This window comes from Eurypyga helias, unplaced genomic scaffold, assembly GCF_000690775.1.
Source record: "Eurypyga helias isolate BGI_N326 unplaced genomic scaffold, ASM69077v1 scaffold26117, whole genome shotgun sequence".
NCBI classification, from domain to species: domain Eukaryota; kingdom Metazoa; phylum Chordata; class Aves; order Eurypygiformes; family Eurypygidae; genus Eurypyga; species Eurypyga helias.
The window spans coordinates 62,422-80,064 of NW_010262733.1; the positions used below are offsets into that span (position 1 = coordinate 62,422).

Consider the following 17,643-nt stretch of genomic DNA (forward strand, 5'->3'; position numbering starts at 1 on the left):
TTCAGTGGAGCCACTTCACAACAGCAGCTATTTCCCGTTGTCTGCAACTGGAGTGGGACCATCAGCCTGCCGTAAGTAAACTGTTGTATTCCTAAATAAACAATCCCTGACTTTTGCCAAATGGAAGGAAGCCAAGTTCTCTTTAGTGGTCATCCCAAGGGGAAAAAACCCTAGTTCAATTTAATCTGGCACTACCAATACTATTATTCACTAGTTGCAATTGTTAAGCTATTGCTTTGCATGAATAAGGCAAAATGAGTATTGGCTGGATGCAGTCTCGTATCTCAGCATCCTTGGATTTGCTTTCAATCTAATCTTCACTCTGAATTTTCTGTGTTCCAAAAGTTTGTTTACTGGATAGCTATGGTATCACTGCTTTTTCACGACTTGCAAGGCCCTATACAGCTAATCCTCACCTGTCTCCACTATCTCCCACATCAGTTTTCCTTGACTGCCAATGCTTGCCGCTACATCTGCTGGTGAGACAACCAAACTTCCATGCCCCTGACTGTTCTGCCCACCCCGCAAGACGATGTCCTTCAGACACTTTCTTAGTGCTTTCCTCATCACTGATTACACTGAAGAATGCACTGCTTACCAGGATGAGCACTCTCCCCTCTTCAGTATTTCCATTTACTCCCACATCTCCCTAGCCTCAGCTTATCTCCTGTTTTATAAAGTGATGCAATTTCCTGGCATCTCTTTGGTTTTCACCTGAAGAGGCAGCAGTGGTACATTCCTTGCTCAGGGCTCTTTGATGCTACGATGGTACCACTACTAGAAAAAATACATTTTCATGCTAAAATTGCTGTTTGCTATGAATATTTCTAGTCTAAGAGTACAGTTCTTAGCCAAGCTGTCTATGAGAACCAGCAATTCTTATTAATTCAGGTGAGCTTTTTGTTGTACATTATTAGGGCATTAGCTAATAATTTGAAGACAGAGTCTATGGGAGAGAGTTTCAAACTTTTGACGACTGTAACTCTCTTTATCCTACTCTATACTTGTACATTTTACATCTTTTACGTAGAGCTTGGACCTATTTTTTAGGTAGGTGCTTTTAGGAAAGCCTCTTGATGATGTGAGAGGCAGAAGGGTTTCAGTTAGGACTGCTCAAAACCATTGGCCAGCAAAAGCAGGGAAATCAGATTTGGTGAAGAAAGTGCTTTCCAACTCTACCAGTTTATGTTTCATAAATAAATAATTACCAACTTTCTGTAGCATCTAAATGGCTTAAGGGCCCAAAGTATGATCTGGGATCCTACATCATGTAGCATGCCTGAACAATCTCCATATTTTTAAAGACTTGCATGACAGCACCACATAAGGAGACATCTGCTACCCTCAGCATGACGTCTTGGGTCCTCTGGAGAGCTCCCATTTACCCTGCCATGTGAAGTAGCACAAGCGTCAACGAGATCAGGCTGTGTCACAGTTGCCGCTAAGGACACAGCTCTGAAGATTTTTAGAAGCTCAAAAGACAAAGATTGGGAATGTAAACAGAAGCACTGAAGTTCATCCAAACCAGCTTCTGTCCCAGTTGCTCAAGTCAAACTTGTGAATCAATAAATACCTCTTGGTTTTTCAGTATGGGATTTCTTTACTTGGAGAGCAGAACAGGGGGCAACTAAATGATATAACTGTGCCATTCGGAGAAGCATCAACAGGAAACACTAGTGTGAAATTCCTCAGTGTAACAGATTTTTGGCTGAGGTGCTGCATATCATCTTCCTGAGTTTCATCCCCACACTCCCATGAAAACGTTGATCACCTCTGTGACTTTAAAGTATCCACAGTCATCTTTACCATCGTTTAATTAGGTTTTTATCAGGGACGAACACTGATGCACCTCTTTGTATTATCTCTCCTGGGCCTAATGGCCCCGATGATTCTTTCAGACAGCTGTAGCCTCACAATTTATTTTTTGGCGACATTTCTTGCATTGGAATGAATGTGCTGGGCATTTGGGCAGTGCCAGCTTGCAAAGGGCTGACGGCAGATGGAAAGAAATCTGCCCAGTATGCCTTCACCTCGACACGAGCAGAGCACCATCAATTTCCCCCATTAAGGAGTTGTCAGGCAGCCCACCCAGCTGGAGGAGCATCTCTGATAGCCAGGCTGGCTGGCGTATGCTATTCAAATACAAAGCACACTTTAAAAGGAAACAAAAATATCGTTTGTCGGCAAATTGAAAATGCATGGCTTTGGCCACAGCCAATTTTTTAATGACTGTAATATTTTAAGTGATTATTTTTGCCACTTCAGATTGCTCCTTAGAGAGGAGAGGTTTTTTTAATTAAAATCTAGGCAATGCAAACAGATGAGATATGAGAAGTGGAGGAACAAGAAAAAAGATGAAGAAAATTAATTAAAGCAGCATTGTCAATGGAACCATAAATTAGATATTGTGTCTTTCTGGCAATGAGTCATGCAGGTTTTAAACATTCCTAGATGCTGACATGATAGCAGGTACAAGGATAGATTCAGTCCTGATAAAATCCTACTCTGTATGCAATGTCTTAGCCAACAAATGTATGGTGACAGAATTTAGGAAAGATTATAAATTCTAACTTCTGTGGATTTGGCTGTTCACATTTCTAGCCTGAAGTCCCTTCTTCAACCAAAGGAAAAACCGCAATGTGATTAGAATACTTTCCCGTGAGATAAATGGGGCTTTAATCTTTCCCACATGCTACATTTTTACATCATTTAATGCAGTTACAGAACGAAAACCTTGGCTGCACAAGCAGGCCAGGTGCATGGAGGGTTATAGTGCACCTTCCCTTTCCAAAACTACTGGCTGAAACCTGTCCTGTGACATAGTGACAGTTTATAAAGTGTGTTTTCACTCATCATTTCTGTTTATAGATTGTATTCCAAGGCTGGTGTTCAAAACACTTTGTATGTTTATGAGTGATCTGTGTGATTCATATGGTTCTTAACTCTCTGGGACATTTCATGATGTTTGTACAACATCGGTCATACTGGTGATTACCCATTTCCTTAATGAGTCATTTAACTGGCACAAACAGAAATATTCCTCTATGGTGTTGGGAACTATTGATGTTTCAGCACTCTGCAGTGAGCATGCGTAAACCTCACCTATTCTTCTGAAAGTAATGACATCTATTTACAGTACTGTAAAATTAGAGTGAGAAAGAGCCAACCAAAGTATTTTCTACTCTTTGGCACCTAATGGGTCAATTCATGTTGTTTTTATTAATGTGCATCTCACAGTGACATGCAAAGACCAAATTCTGTTCTTCCAGGAGGCAGGAAAGACCCCTGGTGCTTTGACGCCAGCTCAGAGCTAACGCTGGCTCCTTGCCACGCCCCAGCACACTTCCGAGCCATGGGGAACTGGCATGGAGAAAGGTGCAGGCTCAGCATCACTGCCTGACAGTGATTCTCAGTTGCCCGAACAACTCACAGCACCACATTCAACCGCCCTTCAGTTCAACGACCCCCTAGGCATTGTATCTAAGTATTATTATTTTAATCAAAAATGTAATTAATAACAAAAGAAGAAAAAAAAACAAAGCACAATCAAGAGCAATTCCATGCATGGTCTAAATCCAGTCCAATGGATATAAAGATAGGTACAGCTCAGAGCGCCCACACTCTCACTAAAAGGAGCCAGTCGACAGGTTTTGTGCACCCTGCTCTGCTTTCTTCACCTCTCTCTCCTCTCACACTCCTCCTTCCACCCACAGAGAAGCAGGAATATTGTTTCGCAAGGGGGTGGCAGCGGAACGCCTGCCCGCCTCTTCCCAGGAAGATGTGGTGGATAAGGGCTCCTGCGAGGCAAAGCAGCTGGCAGAAGGCTGGGTTTGGCCCACAGACCAAATACTGCCTTGCTGTATCTTATTCAAAAAACAAGAGTGTTGTCAAAAGCATCTATATCTGTGTAATTTTGTCCAATAAAAGATCATAGCAATTTCAATTTGCCATTTTCACACTGGCATAGCTAAAGCATCCTCTCTCCTCCTGCAAACAAAAATATTTGATCTGATCCAATGGGTTCCAATGGGTTCTTTGTGAAACAAGAATTTGAAATTAAAAAAAAAAAAGGGAAAAAAATCTTGTTCATATCAGCACTAACAATCAAAATTGACATAAATATATATGGAATGTCAGGATGTTTGTTTTGAAAGAAGACTATCCAGTGCCATTGCTATTAATTAACAGAGTATTCAGAGATTTGGAAATCTGCTCTAGAGCTGGGGGTGTGGAATAGCTGAATCAGCCTTTCTTTTTGCCAAACCCCTAGGCGTGCATGCTTGTCTTCCCTGCTCAGCGACACACGACAACACAGGTTCAGGAAGGACTCGCAGATCGAGGATGTGCGTAGCCTTGATGTGCTCAGGGTGTGGTGAAAGGGCACGGAGATTTACAGACACATTTTCAGCATATTTTTCTGAGTGTGAGTGTTCAGTTCTCCCGCTCTTTTCTCACACAGTTTTCTGCTAAGCTGGCATGCATTTCTGGGAAATAAGTAAGCTGAATGGGGATGACTTAAGGGGCTTACTGTATGAAGATACAGGGTTTGGGACATTGTCAGGATGTATTGGTCATGTCCACAGCAGTGAATAACATGCATCAGGTACCACTGCCTGGTCCTAAACCCCGCTTGCTCAGCGAAGCTGGCAGAGAGCTTTGCCCTTTGCCCCGACCCAAGGCTAGGCCAGGCTGCATGACTGCAGCTCAGCAGCACAAACACCCTCACACTGGCATAGCTAGAGCATCCCCTCTCCTCCTGCAAACAAAAATATTTGATCTGATCCAATGGGTACCTCAACCCCTTTTTGAAACAAGAATTTAAAATCAAAAAAATGGTCTAGTCCCCAAGTGCTGCAGACCAACAAACTAAGCTGACCGGCTGGACTGCAACCTTAGGCCAGCAAAGTGAACTGTCTGCAAGTCCTGGGAGACAGCAATTCTGGAACTGGACTCATCTCAAAGGTGAGAAGTGGCGCTGGGTTAACAGATCACGACCAAATACATCACCGCTCTAGTGTCCGTAATGATCTATACTGCTTTTTCCCAAGACATGGAAAAATTCCATAGATTGGTCTCAATGCTCTTTTTGTGTAATCAAAGCACTGCAAACGCATGAACTGTAAGAATGCTGAGGTTGTGGTCCCCTCTCAACCTTAGTTGCACATCCAATCTTGGACGAGGGCAATCAGAGAAAACCAAAAAAACTTTGCAGATGTTGTACCCCAAATCACAACAATTTCAGGTCAAATATACAAGATACATGTTTCTGTTCTTTAGGACTAGAGATCCAAGAAGCATTACTGAAGGAAGATTTCATCTTTTCCCCCAGCTAGCTATGGAGTCCCGAGTCCCACAGACCGTCAGCAGCTCTCAGAGCACAGCACTACTTCATGCGTTTCAGCAATCTCAACCGCCAGTGCACCATCCTAGGGCCGTGCTCGTGCTCAGAGCTGTCACTGGAAATACTGAAACGCAGTCAGGAATTTATCCTCTTCAACACCCTTCCACACAGTCCAACACAGATAAATACGTTCCAGTGGATCCAATTAATCTCCTAAGGGTTGCTTGGCCTTGCTAACACTGTCTTTCCTGTCTTTTGCTGTCTTCTTTGGAACTGAAACACACAAATTCAGTGGCTTATCTCTCAGCTTGCTTCCTATTTCAGTAGCCAGTTCCAGCTGCGTCTGCAACCAGCCGTGTGCTTTCAAACGAGTAGCAACTGCTCCTGAGCGCAGCAAGGAATGAAATTCCTGGTCCAAGCTCAAGCTGTCTGGTAGAGGAGGAAGAACCTCTTCCCAAGGTGGGCACAGGCAAGTTCCCACAAGTGCTTATTGAGAACACACTGTCCAAATCCACCAAACCGGAGCGAGCACGTGAGTGCATATATATTTACCATCGCTGCTTGCACTGTCCAGGCCAGTGACTGAACCATCACAGGGCCTAACCCAGGACCCAGACACCAGTCTGCATGGAAGTACTTGTCTGGGATTCAGTTGCCTTTTTACCTTATTAATCTAACCAGCTATTAATCTGAGCAGTTTTACCAGCAAAACTCCTGGATTTGTAATGTTTGCAATTTATTTTGGTAGACCTCAAGTACGATGAAAGTAAACTTTCCATAGGAAAATTTTACTTTCTTTGCAACTTGATAAGCATCCAAAAGGAGCATGTACCTGGTATAACAAGCAGTTCTAAAAGCCACCTCCTGAGATACTATTGGGAAAGAACTTGCTGAACCACATCTAACTGAGCAACAGCAATATTTATTCTAAACTACCAACAAACTACATCTTAATGTCTGTCTTTGCTATCAAGGTAACCCACTAAGGCAATAAAGTTCTATTTAAGGAGAATTCCATTAAAATATTTGGGATGGCTGAAGGGATGGATGTGGTGGGAAGTCCTAATATGCTAGCACCACAATGGTAATTGGATTAGGCCAGGCACCATTCTCTGGCCTTGACAGCAAATGACACAGCAGAGGTTGCCTCCACCTGGGCAAACTGTCCTCTCAGAAAAGTGGTGTCATCCCTGCTGCCCACTGGGAACAGCCCCTGGCCCATCCATGAGGGTACATCCCTTGAATGGAAAGCCTGCAAGATTGCACAAGCCAAAACCAAGCGAGAGGGTGTTGTAACAACTAAAGTGTGCAAGATTATGGCTTCATGTTCATACCCTTGTTTGCTTCATTCACTACCCTGGATGTGCCACCAAGGAGAAGGATCTACCTTCTGATCCACCAAGGAGAAGAAGCAACCCCAGCAGGTGTTGCTTAGATGTAAACACATAGAGAAAAAGTAAACACTTAGAGAAAGAGCTTTTCTACTCCTTTTTCTACCAGAAACACATATGTATTTTTTTCCTATTCTTTCAGTCTGACTGCCAGCTGGATAAGCTCAGACTGGCACTGGCCTTCACCTGAGAAATATGCAGTATCAATCATTCTGGGTGGTGAGCGAGAATGGAAGAATACAGAAAATTATCCAAGTGAATGGAAGAAATTTAGAAAGACCTTTTGTTGTTGTTTCTTTTTGGTTTTCTTATTATTTCATTCCCTCAGTCCAATGAAATGACTTATCCTTAGGGCACAATTTAGGAAAAGGATTGACCCACGCTTTTGTACACACTAATCAAAACTGAGGTAACAAATAACATCCAGAAACGTGATGGTTCACTGGCATTGTCAAGGAAACTCTTAAGGAAAAACACTGAAGGAAGTCAGTCAAGAAGTTCACACAAACTTCAAGAAAGATTTTTAAGGCCAGTTTATCTAAAATACTAATTGACAGAGAACAGGAGGATATGAAGTGAAACTTGTTCAGTACAAACAGGCTTGGATGGCAGAGAAAAGGTCTCATCAGCTTGAACTGGATTTTGGCATAGTGATAGGCTGTAGGTATGGGAACTTCTTTAAAAAGCACATAGGTGTGAGGCATAAAAGGTAGCACAGTATAGCAATGAAATTTGCTGATCCCTCACTAAAAATGCAAGTAAAAATGTAAAATTGCTATACAGACTTTCTGAACAAACATTAGGAGTATGTAGCAAGTTTTACATGTGTAGGAAGCAAAAGGACTTGTAGAAAAGAGAATTAGAATTATCTTTGATGCAAGCAATCCCTGTAACACCATCAGGGTTTCTCCAACATTATTCTGTAGGCTAATGCCTTTGGCTATGATAGAGGAATCTCCCCAAAGCTTCTCCCAGTTTCTGTGAACTCTTGCAGACGGAGAGCATTAACAATGTTGGGAATCCTGTGAGGATGTACTGCCCGTTGCTGCTGTCATTCTGCCACTATGACAGGCAAGTTGTCTGTCTGCTGTGAAATGCTGCTAACTGGGGTGGTTACATTTAAAATGTGATGCAATGTCATCAGCAAAATGTACAAAGATTCTCACGTTTCTGTTTATACAAAATAGTGTGTTTGTGAGGAACTGAGATTAGATTGTGCTAAATGTTTTAAAGAAAATATGAAAATATTGAAAGTTTTTGTAAAGTTTTATATAATGTTCTCATCCTGAAAATCTCAAAAACTTTGTCAAAAAATTGTTGGTGGTGTTATAATGCTACACCAGGGTCTATGCTGAATCTGATGTAAATCTTGACCCAATTTATAGTTTTACTTTTTGACATAACATGAAATTCACATTGAAAAATCTGTTCAAGTTATATTTGGCAAGATCGTTCCTGAAAATTTGAGAAAAACTGGAGCAAAAATCTTAAAAATTAAATTTGAGCATGGGAGTGCTCTGGCGACAATCTAGATACATTAAAAATATCTGAAATAACTAGAGGGTCCCATGAAGAATAAAAGCCTAGTGTCACACATCGCCTTTATCCAGTGTACCACACTCTTACATGTTGCCTTAACCTAGTCTAAGTGGCTACACATAGCCACATGTCAGCTGGGAACAGACGGATACACATTTTGCTGGTCCCTAAAACAGGAGACGACCTTGGAGGAATGGCAGGTTGGTGAATCCTCACTCGTGTCACAGAATCACAGAAGGGTTTGGGTTGGAAGGGACCTTAAAGATCATCTAGCTCCAACCCCCCTGCCATGGGCAGGGACACCTTCCACTAGACCAGGTTGCTCAAAGCCTCATGCAGCCTGGCCTTGAACACTCCCAGGGATGGGGCATCCACAGCTTCTCTGGGCAACCTGTTCCAGTGTCTCATATGAGTTTTGAGCTTGAATGGGATTTCTGTCTAGAAGCACTATATGATCTCTCAGTTTAGGTCCCTTGTCCCTATGTCCCATAGTTGTGAATTGACACAAACTGGCAGAGTTTAACTAAGCACACAAACACACACCACCAAGAAATAAAAAAAATCAACAACATGAAAAAGAGAGATCTACTTGCTAAAGTTTAGATGCTGTTTGTGCATGTTTCAGAAGGAACAAGCAGTGTTTAGGTTTGGCCAGCTGAGAAGAAATAACTGCACCTACAGAATGTTTATCCTTGCTTTGCTTTCATACCTCACATGTGTGGGCTGGATTTTAAAATCCAGAGATAAGACGGACAGCACAACAAATGTGAACTGATCACAGAAAATTACTTCATTAGGTACGCAGGACATTATTTGGCTCTAAAATATTGTCAGTGTAGTTTAAATGGTTTTACTGAAGTGAAAAAAGTCAATATGCAGGTACTAGGAGTAGATTAGTGGGAGTATTTACTTCTAAAAAGATTAATCCGAGGCCATTCATATCAGGTTCTGTGGGAAAAGGATGAGGCCATAACCAACCTCTTACTGCCCTCAGTATTCAACATCTGTTTCCTTTGCAATTGCCAAAACCATTACCAGCATCATAAATGAACCCCGACATCAGAACTGTCTTTTTTTGTGAATGAAAAATAGGATGAAAACAGAAAGTCACCTGCTGTTCAACTTCTGGCTGCTTGGAAACATAGAAAGGAAGAATTCAACTGATTTCCAGATGTTGAACTACCCTGCACTTGAGGGAATTTTGTCTACACAGATCTTGAAGGGCTCCTTAGAGTTTTTCCCAAGATAGTATGATCTTGCTGGATCTTATATATCAAACAGGATCTTACTGAAAAAGGGACCTTTAAGGAGCAGCCACTACCTGAATGCATGCTGCAATGGACATGTGGTATTCACAGTCAGAAAAAGTGGGAAACCATCTTTTTTTGTGACGGTTCGTGATGAAATGACTAATGCTGGCTGGACAACATCAAAATAAACAAACAGGCCGATTTCAAAATATCCAACAGAGAGACTTGAATTTGTTTCAAAAACATTGCACTGTTTTGCTAAAAGGAAGCTGTTTCCCATTTTCTGTTAGATGATCTTTGACATGACAGTATAAACTGTCATTTGGTTTTGGTCACGGCAGAGAAGTTGCATTGTTCTAGAATGCCCCGATGGGACAAAGAAGAGGTAAAAACACAGTAAAAAAGTCCCCAATTCTAGAAAGATATGGAGTGACTTAAACACCCTTATGTGTTCAGAGTTTGGTTAGATGTTACTGTTGCCTTCTACATACAGGAGTAATAATAACATTAAGCCATAGAAAATCAGACTAACCTTAACTGTTGCTCCAGGAAAGAAAAGCCAGTTGCCAGTATCCACAGGATCAAGATTATCTTCTAACACAACCTTTCTGTGGGCAGCATTTATGATCAGGATGTTGTCCAATGCCCAACAGGCTTCATACACATCACCAGCCTGAACATAATCCTGTTTCCACTGAAAATGGATGTTCTCTGCTTTAGCATCTTCAGGAAGGTACAAGATGTGGATGATTGTGCTGACATTGGAAGGAGCGCTGAAAAACAATAATATGGAATTAGACCAAGTTTAAACCATACCCAGGAATGCTTTTCCTTCTCTTAACATTTACCAGCTGTGACACAGTTGTGCTGATGTCCCTTGTATGCTGATAAATCTGTGGAGATCAGAAAATGCCCCGAGGCAGAGTCCCACCATGCCAGGCAGTGCACATACAGCCCGAACAGACAGCCTTGCTTCAAAGAAAGTGCAAGCTAAGGCAATAAATAGCAGATCAATGCAGAAGTTTGGAGAGCAGGAAGGAAAAGCAGGGCAACATTCATACCCAATGCTGGTCACAGCTCCTAGTGACTGGGCATTGTCAGGTATTTTGCAGGTATGGCCAAAAGGAAATCTTAAGGAAGCACTTCAGAAAAAGTAAAATGTGATTTTTGCACAAACTTTCACCAAAAGAAACCCTTGACTTCTGGTCCCTCAGTCCCTCATAGACCTGGATAGAGCAGAATAGCCAGAGGGAAAAGCTGGGAATGTTCTCTGACACGTGTCCTTCCAATCCCATACCCCTGCTGTCAGGCTAATTCTGAGGATGGGGAGGGCCAGGTTGCCTTTCTTTTCATGTTAACCGCTTCAAAAACAATACAGAAGAAACAACTCATTTCCCTTCTCTCTTGCTGCTGAAAATGGAAGATGTGGGGAGGGTGGGCAGACATGGAGTATTAGTAGTAGGCAATGATCAGGGTGTTGAGCTCTGCTTCCCAGAGCTGTCCTGAGAGCTGTGAAAGGACTGAGGTTCACCCTGAGGTCTGGGTAAACGTCTTTACTTTGTTACTAGCGATGAAAGGACTGAGGTCTGTGTGCATGGAAGGGATGCTGAGAATTATTATTTTTGTTTAATTACTCATCCAGCCATGGAATTAGCTACGTTCAAACGTAAGGCTGCAAGGAGGTACAAAATTGGGGATTGCAAGATGGCAGCTATTCAACCCTGCCTCTGCCTTGGTAGTGATGCTTTGGTGGGTTAATAGTTTGTCAGACACAATCCAGAGCTCTTAGGGTAAAAAGGCAGGAGCAGCTTGCTTATATAGGAGAAAACAGAGGAACTTCTCTTTGAAAGCAAAATATGAGTTTAGTGAAAATGCAACTGTATTTGACCCACATTCACACCCAGAACCTGCCCCCACAAATCACTCTGCACTTGCTAAACATTTTGTCTGTCACCCTACACTGCAACACTGCTCTGAGATGTTGTCCTTGCTTCTCCCTGAGCCCACACACAGCACCCATCTTCTCCGAGAGACATCCTTCCCCTCCCTCCTGGGAGTCCAGACCTGCAGTCTCACTGATGCAACCCAGCACACGGACACAGCAACACAACACCCTCCCGTCACAGCTGTCCTCTCCCCAGCTCTCCCAGTGTTCCCCAGAGCTGCATGTAGTTCAGTGAAAGCTGCTGAAGCACATTAAAATAAACACTGCAATTCATACGGACCAGAGGAGAAACGAGCATCCTTTCATAATTCATCCTCTCCACTTTGCACCCCACTGCTCTATTGACCTATTTTCTACTGCTGGCTCCAGCAGTCAAAGCTAAAGCAACACAGATCAAACTGTATATGCATTAACTTTAAAAAATTTGGGTTTCAAGTGTTTGTGTTTGCACCATCACCACTCTTGGTTTTCTAGCTTGCAGAGCTATGAGGGTAACCGAACTGATGTTAGGCACATAATTTTGCAGCAATGTGAGAAAAAAAAGGGTAGTGTGGTTACTTTGAGACAATTCCAGTGGCTGCAGCAAAGTAACTCTTGCTTTATATTTTTCTGAGAAAAGAATTAGCACCATCGGTTTTATTAAAATTGTTCATAATTTTTGCCTTTGCCAATGAAATCATAATCCCACTCCACAAGGGATGCGAGGATGAGATACTGAAATCCCCAGCCTTGCACCTAGAGTTTTCCTTAGTCATAAGAAATTAAGTGGCCTTTTGCTCTGCAAATTGTCTCAACGGACAGAAAATAGGGTCAAGCAAATCGCTGGTGTGGCACAGCGACCAAGGTGATGCACGGAAGCAGACTGAGACACTTTGAGGACATGACATATAAACCGCATGTTTTCTTCCCCAGGTGTACTTACATAACTATGTTTATGTGCCAATGCACAAAACACTTTTTCCATTATTATTTAATGAAATGTTGGTTCTGCTTTTAAAAAAATCCATCTCTGATACTGATTCTGCCTTTGAAGTTCCGGACATTACAATAAAAGATTTTTAAATCCTCATTCATAATCCTTTGTGCCTTCATGTAAAACAGTTTGTTTAAAAAACAAGGCATAATTCACCATTATGTTGTTGTTGTAAGAGAGTTTTGAGCCAAGTTTCATATCAAACTATAAACTATTTTTATTGAACATTTTATCCTACTCAAGTAGAAACTTGTAATACTATAAATTATGGCTCTTGCTGACACTAAAAGTGGTGCTAAAATGCAAAAGTCATCAAACTTCTGTTTTTTCAGTCACCTGAACCTGCAGGTTATTTGAGTTGCATTTTGACACTAAAGAAATTCTCTTCTTTACCTCCCACATAACCAGTGGATGAAACTGTGATTTACCAAACCTGGTGGCAGTTCTGCAATCAGCTTTAGTGACCGTAATTTTACCCTTGATCTTTTAACATGTATAAAAAAGTGAGAACTGAAAAGTTAACAATTAAAACAAGTCTTAAAAGAGCCAGGTTTAAGCACCACCTGCTCAGCCAGAAAGCATGAAAATGATTAAAAAGCTGTAACAAACCTAATTTTCTCCAGCTGAGTCCAATCCCCAGAACTGTTCTTACTGTAGGACACGGTGATGCTGGGATCTGAGTAACTAAAGCGACATGAACCCGATCCTGGGAAAAGCAATAAAATGCAAAGTGTTAGGACACAATGAAGCAATAAATGATCCTCCAATAACCAGAGTTTGTCACATCATCACTTCTCCTGATTTTAAAGCGCTTTGATTGATGATGAAATTTCCTGTGATCTGTTGCTGAAGGTAAACACAAAATAATGCATGCTTTATGAGTCAGAAATAAAGTAGAAATGATAAATCACAGCAGCGCTGTGTAATCTCTGCAAATTTCCCAGGAGAAGCCAAGTAAATTACTTAACACCCCCCACTGCAGGAAAAAAAACACCATATAATGTTCAGACAAAATCTTCTTATTAGAGAATAATCCACATAGCAGAATTCATAGGGAAAACAGTAAAAGACTGTTTTTCATATTATTATATATATATTAAAAAAAAATCCAGAACTAAAAATACAGTAAGTGATAGGAAAATTAATTACTTGAGCCAAGAGCAAACGGGCTTTAGGAATTTAAAAGAATAAAGACGTTACAAAATTAGTTATTTTAAGGATGCCTGAAGAGAATTAAATTAAGAAACCACCCAATATACTCACTAGAGCCTATAATTAATAATAAACATTTGAGGCTGATCTGGGAATCTCAGAACACTTTACAAAAATGAACTAATTAAGCCTTATGGCACCCCTGCAAGGTAGGGTAATATATTTACTTTTGATTTATAAAAGTGTGCCTTCTGGATGTTGTCACAACAGATGATCTTAACAATTAATAAAGGGGACAGTCAAAATAACAAAAACTGGTATTGAAAAATTCAACCTAGAAAACATGGTAAACAGCCTGAGTGGTAATTAAATACACTAAAAATACTATTTTTCCTCAGACACCAGATAATTCAACCATCTCAGAAAATTCAACACCCAGTGAAACAGACAAACCCTAACCTGTGCTCCAAAGATCAAAATTTGTACTTCATAAGCATGTTGAAATGTGAAATTGAAAACAGCAGCCATCAGCTACCTTCCACATTTAAAAGAAGCGGCTCTCAACCAAACAGCACCTCTGATGCCATCAGGATACTACTGAGTGAGTACCACAGGTTTGCTCACAGTAGGAGCATGTATTATGTGTGCTACCAGCAGTGTGTTACGTTTGTGTGCTTCAGACACGTTCAGTCACACTGCAAGTTGTGCATATACATATTTTTATACATGTATAAATGCCTATATATACCCAGATGTGGAAACTGCTGACCATAAAATACTATCATTTTCCAACCTGAGGTACTTATTTTTGTAATGAAATAAATGGCCTGATTAAAAAGGTGTTAACCACTTGTACAAGAGAACAGCTTACACATTTTAATGGGAACATATGTCATTAAGAACACTGCTTGCAGCCCCGGCTCCCCCGAGGCAGTTCACATTCGCAGCTCTCAGCTCCGCTGAGCTGCTTTTCTACTCTGAGATACACATCACATACCTCTGCAGGGGAAAAAACACCCCAAAACATGGGATGAAATCCTGCCTCTGTAATTTTGCCTGATACGTCAATGAGCATCCTGGAAACGGCCTGCAAAGTTGCTTTCTTGTGTATTTTACTAATGCTAAATTGTAACTAGAGGAATAGACACTCTGAGCCACTACAGCTGCGTGTGGGTACGTTCAGCTGGTCTGACACGTATTCTTGCTGTAACGAGGCACAGAATAATTAATATTGCAAAGGCAGCAGGACTTTGAATTACCAACCATGTACCCAGAATGACTACAAAGCAACTGTCTGGTTGTATTTTACTGACAAGGCATTTTATTTCTATCATATTAAAACCAAACGATGTCAGGAAAAGCCTTTGCGTTTCATATTTGCCCATCTGCTGAGATGGTCTACTTTACTGAGTGACATCTGCTGTCGGTTCCCACTTCTGCGGCATTTAGGAGTTCCAACCCTTAATCACATTCGTTCTTTTTATTCCAGGAGAATTCAGTTAAAAAAATCAGTGAACTTCAGCCAGTTTAACCACTTTGGTTGGCCAGAGGCTGCGAGGCAAAACAGCAACATACTGCATGTTCTGTTAGACAGAAATTAAAAGAACATAAACAATAAAAATAACCAGCAATATAGACTTTATAACGTGCCATTTCAGTTAGTGTTACAACTAATGTTTAGTGCTGCACTCCTAAACAAAGCCAAGACCAAATATGCTGCTAAAAAAGGGGGAGAAGGCCACATTTGCTGTCCATACTGCAAAGACGATAGGAAACGAGCATTCCCTGTCAGTACAATCAATGTGAAAAATGCTGCCTGTTAAATCTCAACACCCTCAAACTACTCAATGAAGTCCAAAGTTACTGTTTAAAAGAAATAGGGCCACTGAAAAAGGGCTTTGCAAGGCAGATGTGCTATTTCCTTCCGTTCTCAGAAAGGGAGCAATGGAGAGAATGAAAAGAGGGGAGACAAGTGCTGAGTTTTATTATTATTTTAATAAGCAGAGCAGGTTGTATTAAGATTAAAATTAGTGTGAGAAAGTCATCAAGGTCATTGTAAGTAACAGTTACTGTCTCTGACAACAAATGTGGTTTTATGTTCTTGACTCAAAATTGTAAAATAGCAAGATTACTTATCATTTAAGTATCTAATTCTGCAAAACTCAACTGACAGTTAAAAAAAAGCAATTAAATTCATTAATTTGAAAAAAATCATTAATCAGGCTCAGGCATTATTCTTTGCCACATGAACCATTTTTCAAAAATATACAAGAAGCACATGGATCTGGTACTGCAACTTTTACAAACCCAATATTCATTTTACCTAACGTTAAGAGTTTCTTCCCAAGAAAAGGGAGGAAGGTGAACATACAGCTGTGCTCCAGGACAGGGTTTACTGAGATGGTGCTGAAAGCCACTGGCTTTCAATACAATTTTTGATATTGCTTTCAGTATTACTGCTACGTAACAGTATTGCTCCATATTATTTCAGTAATCCTAAACTAGGATTATTTAAATTATTTTGTAGCAATCTGCAGTTTGGATGTTTGCCTCTACCTTGACCAGCAAAGCTATACTCTGGCTTTCCGAACAAATAGATGTTCAAAACTGATGCAGTAACATCGCAGGAACTGAGGGGAAATGCAGTCGGGGAAGGGAGGTGTCCTTCACACTGCTTCCCGAGATGGTAATAAACAGCTTGTCAGCGGTGGGGCAGGATGTCACACTGTAAATCTTCGTACCCTCCCATCCTCCAAAGAAAAAGTTGTGTAAGATGACATAAAACCTTTTGAATGGCAGTAGGATGGGCTTGTTTTAAATGAAGAATGCGCAGGCTTGAATGAGCCGCAAAAGCGGGTAATAAAGCACGACGACTGCCATGCAGAAGTCTGCACTATTAAGTTGCTGTACGAGAGAAAAATGACGGGTTTTTTCTTAAGCTGAGTATGTCACAGCACAGCAAACCTGATGCCTTGGTGAGGTTACTGCTAGCTAAACCTGACTGTTAGGATTATACTTTGGATACATTAATTTGATGTGGGGGGAAACCAAACCAATTTTTTCTCTGCATATGTATAGGCAAGATTGTCCTTGTGTTTCAGGAACAACATATTTTTCTCCTTTGGAGTTATTTTACTCCTTTTGACAGACTTCTAGATGAAGTTCACAGACTTCTAAAACTTTTAGAAAAAAGCTAAAGAAGAAACAACCTTCATGGGTTTAATTTTAAATTACACGTTTGAAGCTCAGACAGCAATTTTGTCTGATACCAGAAACGATGAGCAGTTTCTGTTGTAAAACCCAGCTATTTTCATATACTGAAAATTCTGAAACACTAATTCATTTGGGTTGAGCTTTACGTGTTTGGATTTTGCCCCAGGCAAATTTTAATAAAATAGAATTTGCTCGAAGTTGAATGCAGACACCGATACTAACAGGGGAGGGTTTTGACTGGCAGAGTATGGGAATGCCCAGCAGCTCCTGACTGCTGCTGTGTTAATTCTACCTAAACCAAATAGGAAAGAACAGAAAAGGGAAACAAAAATATGCTTCTCAATTGCTTTGCTGCTTGTTTCAGAGGACTGGTAACCCATAGCCAGGACCTGACCAGGTCCAGCAGAGACAGACATGACCTTTTTTTTCCTTGTTAAGTCTTGTTAAGCTGATTTTGGTTTCCTTCAATTCCACCTACAGTACTGGTGAATATTTTACACACTTTATATTTTAAAATATGATGTAGGTATCAGTTCTATGAGCATAGTATTTCAGAGAGATGTTATGAAGGCACTTCATATCCAGTATTTGTGTCCAGGTATTCAGTTATTTGTACCCAGGCTGACAGTGGCAGGCAAAATTAATTCTCACTACCGCTTTGCCTCCAACTGCGTCACATTTACAGAAACCCGAATCATACGGCTGTTGGTCTCTAAGATTTTTTAACAACATTGATTAGAAGCTGGTGTTTCGCAGAGATAAAACTGGGAGCCATCTGCAAGGGAAGCAATGTTTTGCTCCATATAGACTGTGACGTTCTCTGCCTCTTGACAACCTCT

At 41.0% G+C, this 17,643-nt stretch overlaps 1 protein-coding gene across 1 annotated transcript in view; it reads right to left on the reverse strand.

Moving 5' to 3' along the window:
* Nucleotides 1–13,145, reverse strand: part of LOC104512735 (reelin-like) — a gene marked incomplete at both ends in the record, with an annotated part of 75,129 nt that extends 61,984 nt beyond the window's left edge. Inside the window, 2 exons of the mRNA XM_010155831.1 lie at nucleotides 10,054–10,294; nucleotides 13,049–13,145. Coding sequence (XP_010154133.1) covers nucleotides 10,054–10,294; nucleotides 13,049–13,145 — 338 coding nt within the window. The remainder of the gene's footprint in view (nucleotides 1–10,053; nucleotides 10,295–13,048) is intronic.
* Nucleotides 13,146–17,643: the final 4,498 nt, after the last annotated feature.